Source organism: Hippoglossus stenolepis, chromosome 11 (assembly GCF_022539355.2).
Source record: "Hippoglossus stenolepis isolate QCI-W04-F060 chromosome 11, HSTE1.2, whole genome shotgun sequence".
Taxonomy (NCBI): domain Eukaryota; kingdom Metazoa; phylum Chordata; class Actinopteri; order Pleuronectiformes; family Pleuronectidae; genus Hippoglossus; species Hippoglossus stenolepis.
In genome coordinates, this window is record NC_061493.1 from 6831002 (window position 1) to 6841027 (window position 10026).

Here is a 10026-nt window from a genome sequence, read left to right on the forward strand (position 1 = left end):
ATCATAACTCAAATAAAACAGTTTTATTTAATACGAAAAAGCAAACAGATTTTCTTTAGCACTGATGTGACATATTTACAAACCCAGCCACACACTCAAAATGTTTCCCTTGTTAATTTAGAGTCGAGGGTTATATTTAACATTAGCTAGTGGTGTGTGGGTGTGTGTGGAGGACCAGCTGGTTGGAGCGGATCATGTCAGAGATAGTGGACATGGTGCCAATTTAGCTGGAACGCCCCAAACATCATTAGTGTTCCGGTAATTCAACACTATGGCAATGATTGATCTTTCCAGTGGAAAGACCCGCCCTGCTGACTCAGCGTCTGACCAAAATCTGACTAATACATGAAGAGGCACATACAGTAGGGAACAATACTATTAAAGCTTATTGAATATAACCCTGCACTTCTTAAAGTAAAACAAAAGTAATACCCTGAAACGTTGTCGTGGTGAAGGCACTAGTGATGTTGTATGTAAATGTAACATTAGAACAAGTGTGTCATTACTGAGCTGTACTTCAGGGGTGGGCATGTTAAGCTCCAAAGTATTGATACAACCAATAGGAAGTGTTTGCTTATCATTTGGAGTCAGTAGGATCAATACCAAACATAACATTGGTTCTGTTTGAGTTGTCAAAGAGTTCACATTTAACATTGATTTATCACCCAATTTTGCCTTTTAACATGTATATAATTAACACTTTTTGAGAAACATGCTAATTTTGTGAAGATGACACAACTTGCAGTTAGCTTAGTATAGAATGATGGTTGGAAGAGAGGGAGACCATGAGCCTGGCTCTCTCCCAAGGAAAAGAAATCCACCTACCAGCCTCTGACACTAATATACACATCATGAATTACACAAACAAACTTCAGAGACGCTGGTGGAAAGACCTTGTATATGTTGGTGTAAAAATATACATTTGTATTTTCAGGAGGTCATATGCCGAACTCCTGAAACCTGTTATAGTCAGACATAACCCCCCCCACACACACACAGTTTATATACAGATTTAACTAAAGATGTGTCACATTAGTTCTTGAGCATTAGAGCTGCAGGTAGATTGATTTTTTTCTCATCATCGGACTGAGCCAGGCTAACTGTTTCCCTCTATTTACGTTTTTTATGCTAAGCCAAGCTAAATGTCTACTGGCTGCAGAAGGTTTCCTCCCAACATGCTGAACTATCCCTTTAAATTACAGAGAGTCAGTATAAACTATTAACATTTGGCACATTATCCCATGGTTAGTGAAACATATGCAGCCTATTAATTATAAATTCATGTCACAAATCAGGGCACATGTCTACATTTGTTACTTTTAATAATTAATATGAATAATTCAAAGTCTGTATGGATATAACAATCCTGGCCCGGTTACTTGGTTTAGAAAAGAAGCAGTTTTTTGGATAATGCCCCCCCCCCTGCTGTACATCCGCCTGTAAGACAGAGACAGCCTCGAAGTTGGCAAATCAGACTGAAAATTAGAACAAACCTCTCAACATTTTATACAGAATAGATAACAGCTTATAAGGAGTAGTACGTGTTCATGGAGAGAAAAATGTCACCGATCGAATTAACTGAAGTCCAGCAAGGATAAATAAACGTTGCAGCTTCCAATGTCAACAGGTAATTATACTGTAGTATTAATATTATTGGCTAACCACTAGTAAGTTGTTTATGCAGATTCAGACAAATACCGATTTCAGAAAAAAAAGTGCATTTTTTTGTGCATATGATGAACCTACACTATGACAAACTCTAAAATTCAACCTTTCCTGTTCCCTGAAGTGCACCATGACTTCATACATGTGTTCTGATTCTGAGTGAAAACAAGCAGAGGTTTGAAAAAGCATGGAATGGTTTTGCAGCTGGATGCTTGTTTGCACGGTGACGCCCTCGTGGACTTATTTGGTCGAAGCGCCAATAATCTGCAGCAGGAAGAGGAAGATCTGGACAATGTCGACGTAGAGAGAGAGAGCAGCGAACACGTATTCCTCTGGACTGATGGAGTGTTTTCTGTTGCCGATCAGCAGCTGTGTGTGGTAAGCTAGGAACTACAAGCACACAAAAAAATAAATCATAAAAACATGCTTTGTAAAATAATAGTAGAAGATAGTAATAGATCAACTTCAAATGGAGGTGTGACAAATAGTAGAAACTGCTTACACAGCTTCTAAGTAAAATACTCACCATAGTGAGGGCTAATGCTAATACTAGGATTATTACTGGATCAGTAAAACGTAACCACGTAACACTGATTCTAGCCTCGCTGCATTGGCTTCCTGTGTTTTCGCATAGATTTTAAGATTTTATTGATGACTCCATATGAGCCTGCACGCATCTTAGATCAGCTGATCGTCTTCTGCAAGTTCCCAGATCCTGATTTGTGATTAAAGGCCATTGTGCTTTTGCAGTACAGGCCCCCAAACTCTGGAAAGACTTGGCAGCTGAGATCAGAAATGCTTCATCTGTAGCTGATTTTCTTTTCTCTTCAAACTAAATAATAAATAAATACATTTATGTTGGTTTACTTTTATTCAATTTGAATTCTATATAATGTATCCTCTTTTGAAGCTCTTTGTAACTTTGTTAAGAAAAGTGTTATACAAATAAAGGTTATTACTTATTACGTTCAATACTCACCAAAGTGAAGGCTATGGCTCCGAAAGCTGCATAAAGCATGTGAAGCCATGGAATCTGCAACAACAAACAGTTATTACAATAATGACATCTTGAATATGTTTTGTAAAGAACAGTGTTGTGTTGTACACATTAGCTTTATCTCACGTATTTGAAGGACAGCACGATGGTTGTGATGATGCCGGTGACAAATACTACGATCCCCAGGACACAGAAGAGACCCTGACACTTGGTGAAGTCGACCTTTGAGAAAGAGAAACAACCAACAGCCATGTTGATACTTACAAAAGATGCTGCCATTTAAAGATGAAAAGTGCTCTCTCTTTCACACACACACTCATACACTCTCTCTTACACTGTCACACACATCCTCACACGCACAGACACTCACTCACACCTTACCTTTGTCTGGAAGCAGAATATGGTCACGGCAATGCAGACAACAGCGGTGATCCCCATTGCGAGAAACACTACTTTTGTGTTATAGTAACTAAAAAGAAAAAGAGCACCATGCAGTTAATACAGTAGGAAACTGTCTGGACGTTTTCATACTATCTGAACTGTTCAAGTTAATTTTTACCTGGATATGGTTCCAGTCAAGTAGGACAAAGCTAGTGTCTGTTAAAAAATAAGCACAGGTGAAGGTTTAATAACAACAAACCTACTAATCCAACCAAAATACAGTTCATTTACAAAAAGGAAAAAACTCTGTAACTGACTTAGATGTCTATGATCAAAAGATCCAAATAAAAGTGCCCACAAATAAATACTCTTAACTAGATCATGCAAATATAGAATAATGTGGTAAAACAAAATCCCTCAGACTAAAATAAAACGTAGACTGAAATAGTTTAAGTGTAGTTTCACTCTCAAGATTTGGCTGGTGTCTCTCCCTGGAATAAAAAAAGTGCTGGGGGGGTGGGGCTGAGACACGCCTCCCTGCCCCCCTACCTGTGTGTCTATGTGGGTGTCAGATCCCAAACACTACGTATGCATTGGCCATGAAAGGTCCAAGATGGTTTAAAACAGTACTTAGCTCATAAATGTAGATTTTTTTTTTTTTAAAATTGGTCAGACATATTAAATAGATATTAAATCCAGCACTAATGTGTTTCATTAAAGTCGTATAATTTAGTTTACAGCTCAAAAAACACATTTAAGAGTCCAAACAATTGCAATGGATCCAGCATAGTGGAACATGTAGAAGTGAGTCAGCAGTATGTGTAATAACAAAGCTAAATAACATCAGTCCACCTCTACTGACTAAACTGAGCCATGAAGTAACACACGGAGCCATTTTGCTCTTAGAGCTGATAAAATGGAAACAACATATGAAAAGCATTATGCAAACAGGCTGAGTCAAGTGTGGTGATATCAAAGTCAAACTTCTATCTCCAGGACAACACTAACAGAGACTAATGGAAATTTTCTTTCAGGGAAAGGTTACATATTTCAGTCTGAGAATAGACTAGTAATTGTGTGAGTATAACTCCTGTTTCATAAATCTGATGATCACTTACAAAGATGAGCAGCAGGATGACGTTCCATGGGAACTTCCTCCTACAAAGAGAGTGGGATTAGAAAATTCACAGCAGGGGTTTTCTATAAATATTATTTCTATTTCTAATGTATACAATTATTCTTTGTAAAACTGAGCAATCACTCACCTGGGGCCTTTACAGCAGACCAGTACAAGGTGGACGACGATATATATACCGCTGCAAGAAATAATATCAACATTCAAAAACGTTCATTTGCATACATCACTGAAAAGAAACCGGTGTTACCACTGAGAAGGACTCACTATGCTGTCCAGTAGAGAGCTTGGTTTTGCTGTATGAACAATTTGACAGAGTCACTGTGGGAAACACAACAAGGTTAAAGCATGATACACCCAGACACAAACACAAACAGCCACTGAGACACACACTCTACTCACACAAAGGTGAATATAGCCACGATGGCTGTGGTGACGAGGAGCTGAGCCGCCAAAACCAAATACACCTAAAAAACACAAATAAGCGGGACATTACACACTGGAGTTTTTTTGACTGAGCATTCAAAGCCAACATGAGGCCCAGTTTGTCTGTGAAATTATTAATTGAATTTGTCAGAATGGTGTAGATACCGTGCACCTATATCAAGACTAGTCAGAATTAAAGTGTAGATATCGGAGCCTGGAATAATAGATAGTAATAATCCAACTGAATTGTAGATATCTATGAGAAACCTTTATTACAATAAATGGTTTAAAAGTAGTTTGAATCAAATCAATCAAATCAATCAAATCAATCAAATCAATCAAAATAGTCAAAATATGCCTCTGTGTGACAGAGAGCTATGTGTGTGATTGGATGTGTCTCTGTCACTCACAGCAGACAAGCTGACTGGGGCTAAAGTCATGTCTTTATGTACGCGAAACCTTTAGAACATAACCGCTGTGAAACAATCAGTAAAAGGTTAAAACCCTTTTTTATATCGACAAAATCAGGCGTTTAGAAGAGTCTGTGGAATGAATGAATTTATCTTTCAGTACATCACACGCTTTGCTCTGGCTCAACCAGTAAAGGTTTGCATAGCCACAATACTTTACCTTTCTGATGAAGGCATGCCGAATAGTCAGACTGTCCCAGTCGCTGTCGCGCGCTGCAAAACCATCACCTGTGACATCACCAGAACAGACAGAGTATGAGCACTGACCAAATAGAGCACTTTTGTTACTACATTTACCAATTTTACAGACCCCCTAAGCGACTTTCTGCAAAAACAACTTAGCAAAAATAAACTTTTCAGGGAAGTCTTGGTTACTTTATGTAGCATATCTTAATGCTATGGCGGGGTAACACAGCACAGTACGAGGTACCCAGGCCGCCATTGCTAAATAAACGTTGCAAAAACCCGACAGTTTGTGAATGCAACACACATTGGGGAAAGTATTAACCGAATTCCCCGACATGAGCAAGATTAAGTTAGTTTTTCTGTCCACTTGTCAGTAGGTCACTAGTCCTACACCCATGCAGCAAGAAATCTGCTTCCAAAGCTGAAATGCTAAAAACTGAAGGTAAAATGACGTATGTGTTCCTTCACTTTTGCTCAGTTAAAGTTGGCGTGGTCTAATACAAAAGGTGCAATGTCCCAAGTTGTTACACTCAGACCTGGTATTCAAATGCGTTTCGTAACCACATTGTATCTAAATATGATTTTGACCTGATTACATTTAAACTTGGTATCAATATGTGTCCACAGTGAGATTTGATTGAGCATTGTGGTTATAATTTCTGCACAGTGCACACATGTGGTATGTGGACTGACAACACAGTTGTATTTACTTTTGTGTTAAATGTAGTCACATGCATCACTGACCACCTCCTGCAGGGTTTTGTCCGATCAGATCTCATTTTCATCTCAATGTGTCATAGGTACATTTAAACATGCGGTCGAGCTCTATTTGATTGCAATCCTATTACCCAAAATGCATTTTAATGACAGGTGTAAATGGGGTAATAGATGCTGTTTTTGTCTGATTGATTAAATAATGCATTGTAATTATTTTAATATGCCAGGATACAGTACAAATATGCATAATCTTTTGAAATGTTGTCAAAAAGAAGAGAGTACTGTCAACGTATTTCACTTTTGCTTTAAAAAAAGGGATAGCTCCATTATAAAACACACTGGCATGCTTGGTACCCTGCTCTTACCAGAGCTCAGGACATCTGATGGCATGGTAGGTGGCATAATAGGGGGCATGGGAGGTGGCCTGGGGTAGCCTGCCCCTGGAGGCCCAGCGTGGTGAGGTTGTCCCGGGTATGGGCCAGGAGGGTAGCCTGCTGGCTGGCCTGGGTACATAGGAGCGTTTGGTCCAGCGGGGTAGGGAGCAGACGGCTGGCCTGGCTGGAAACCACCATAAGCTGGAAAGCCATAGGCAGGGGGAGGTGGGTAAGGCCCGTCCTGAGGTGTGTACAGCGGGCCACGAGAGTCATCATACCCTGGAGGGTAGTCTGACCTGGACATGATGTCTGTAAGGAGGGAAGCATGAGAAAATGCAGGTCATATCTGTTACACACTTTTATGTACAAAAAGCGACGATGGTGTGTGTGATAAGCAGAGAACAAACAACGAGAACCATTCATAGCCACGGCCAATATTATCCGCAGACCTTAATCGAAACACATCCATTTGTAGACAGGCTTTTAACGTGTATCTAATTAATATTTATGCATTGCAAAATGGAGGAAATAACTAAATGTATGTATAAAAAAAAGGGTAGTAGTGACAAAGTGTGTTTTTCAGCAGCGTTCAGTGAAAAAGAAACAACACAAGACAAGAAATTAAAGCTGGCTTAATTAACAACAAATCGTGGTTCAGAAATGAGAAAGCAAATCTGAGCAGATGTAGAAACAGTGTCCCATTACATAGAGAACTGGGAGATGGAAATATGAATTTAGTGTTCCACGGGTGTGGGTAACTTTCAATCCTCACGTTGACTGACAACCAAAGATATATGAGATAAAGACGTTTTATCCAACACTTGGATTTAACTGCCTGGGTGACAATCATACTTGAACTAAACTAATTAGATACATGTGGGGTTGTATCAAGGATTCACATGGATCTCTGAGGGAAATATTTAATAATAAACCACAGACACACAACATGCACACACTCACAATGTGAAGTTACATATAGCCAGATAATTCCATGTTCCTGTATGAGGATAAAAACATCTGTGGTACTTTTACAGGATCATTTAAGTGTTTCAACAGAAAAACTAAAAATCAAACCACATTTACAATGCGACTCATTGAGAATAATCCAGAATGGATTTACACTCATAACATTATGCAGATTATTGTGTCATTGTTCTCCTCATTATAATACAATATAAACTAAGCCATTGCTTTATTATTTGTCTCACTGGCATACTCAGTTTGTTCATTTACTTAGTTCCCATTTCACTGGGAATATACACACAGTAAAGGAATTCAAGAGCTGGCTCCACCTTGTGCTGCCGTTACATCACCCGAGCGCCAAGCAACAAGAAAGAAAACACTTAATGGAAAAAAGTGCCTCAGAGTATCTGCAGTATAACAGAAACATGCACAGAGGAGCAGGACCAAATTCCTTTTGGGTCGCAGCTAGAAAATGACAGGATTTAAGTAGTTTCGCCGGGTGTAACTCTGCTCTAGACAAGTTATGTCAGACAGGCCTAGTTGTAGTAGGTATACACCCTGTCAACATCGGAATATTTAACCTCCACATCATCGTATAACGCAAATTATGATTCCTCAAATAGAGAATCTGTTTACAGGTCACTTAGATGTACTTATGAAGTCTAGTGTCTGGGTGGACAAAATAACAAAGACTTTACAAGACAACACTCAGTAACAACAGGTTTTGGCAAAGATAATGTTTCCGTTTTTGTTGAGACTGTTGTTGAGTAAATACAAGTCTTTTATTAAATGTCAGGGACTTCCCTCACCACTTCTCTCACCACTGAAGTCTTCCTGTGTTTGTACTTAGTCATCATGACTTTTTTCTGTCATTCTCAAGTGTTCACAACCTGAAAATGACCATTATGCTTAAAAACTGTGAAAAAACACACATTTTTTAAATCGAATTAACCGTATTTTATAATTACAGTACTATTGCAGAACATTGCTGCGTTCATCCCCAGAAGAGTTAGACAGTGGGTGAAATTTAAATTATTAGCAGAGAAGGGGAATCAGAAAATGTTGAGGGCATTATATTTCTTTTCATATTTGTGTATTTGATTTCATTTATGATATATTATATATATTTGATTTCATATAGGTAATATCTAAGAGCTACAACAGTAGTCAATAATTTGGTTGACAGAACATTTCTGATTGAACAACTGATCGATCAACTCTGGAAAAAGCGCCAAACAACGTAAAGGTACCAGTTTCTAAAATTTGAAACTATGATTAACTGAATATCTCTGGGTTGTGGATGGTTGATCGAACAAAACAAGACATTTGAAGGAGAAATGATTTGCTCATCCCTGACAACAGAGTAGTTCACATGTGGGGAGACAGATGCACCAATTATTACATTCTATAATGTGATCATGGACCATATGACGGTGGATTGCGAATCAGAGATCGTGGATAAAAACGTTTTTCTGGAATCAATGTTGTAAATACTGGTATTTTGTTGATGTGTTCAGATACCCGCAGCATCTGTTCTTTTCTGTCCGTCCTGGGAGAGGGATCCCTCACACGTGTCTCTCTCTGAGGTGTCTGTTTGTCCCCTGTTAGTAGTTTTTGGGGGTATTCCCCCCCCCTCACTCTTGTTTAGAATTAAAGACAGAGGATGAAGCCGCTTGTTAAGCCCTATGAGACCAATTGTGACTTGTGAATATGTGCTACAAAAATAAAATTCGATTGGTTTTTAACTCCCTTTAGGTTCCAGGATAACGACCGGATGGATGCGAACTCTCACCATGTTGTTATTGACTTCACGCGACAGCTGTCAAAATGTCTACTCTGGGTTGAAGGGTGTTGCGAACAAGATAATAAGTCAAAGTTTCACCCAGAGGGGTCACTTCGCAGGGTTGCGCCCAGCAGAGCAACACAAGGCCGGGCACTGAGGCTCCAGGCGCCCGCTCCACCCTGTCCACCAGCAGCGGAGCTCAGCTAACAAGCAGCCCATTCAGGTGACTCACGATAAACAGCCATGAATAACACCCAGTCACAAATATCCCAGTCTCCATGGTGGGGGAGTTGGCGCCACGGCACCATGAGCACATCACATTAACAGCAGTCTGGTTTTAAACGTGTTTCCGCGTCTTTACATCGTTACAAACATGTTGAAAAGTAGCTCCACTTACCGAGAGTGAGGTGTGAACGCAACAAGCACTTTCGTCGCTCTGTTACCCAAAATGTCAGAGCTTCCTGTCGTCAGCCACAGCCACGCCCTTCTGCTTCCAAAAACTACAAACTCCACCAAACACGGAGAGACGCGGACAACACTGTCAGCGTGTCCAGCAGCTGTCCTCTGTCCTCACGCCTGTCCCCGTGTGTGTGTGTGGGTGTGTGTGAAGCTGCAGCTAGAGATAACCAGAACATTTCCTGGAAGAGTGAGAACCAGGGTGGAGTCCAGCTGAAGTGTGTGTGTGTGTGTGTTTACAGGGCATGTCAGTCTCAGCTGACTCACGTTGTACGGGCACGTCTCACGTTACTGAATAAAAAGGAGCATAGCAACCAGAAGTGGGAAGTAACGAAGTTACATTTATTTCGTTACCTTACTTCAGTACATTTTTCATGTATCTGTCCTTTTCCCTTTTACTATGTATCAGCAAATAGTTATTTTCTTATTCTCCATTACGAGTTTCCAATGCAATGCTTTACATTTGTTTTATC

General features: G+C 39.7%; 1 protein-coding gene across 1 annotated transcript; it reads right to left on the bottom strand.

The window, feature by feature from the left end:
* Positions 1-8: 8 nt before the first annotated feature.
* tmbim1a (transmembrane BAX inhibitor motif containing 1a) lies at positions 9-9791 on the bottom strand. Its single transcript, XM_035170069.2, has 12 exons — positions 9495-9791; positions 6343-6660; positions 5235-5302; positions 4581-4645; positions 4446-4499; positions 4309-4359; positions 4162-4201; positions 3222-3259; positions 3044-3131; positions 2789-2884; positions 2645-2698; positions 9-2055 (listed from the first exon to the last, which is right to left on the bottom strand). Exons 2-12 carry the CDS (start codon positions 6653-6655, stop codon positions 1906-1908), a joined length of 1017 nt encoding a protein of 338 aa, XP_035025960.1. The 5' UTR covers positions 6656-6660; positions 9495-9791; the 3' UTR covers positions 9-1905.
* Between the last annotated feature and the right edge of the window lie 235 nt (positions 9792-10026).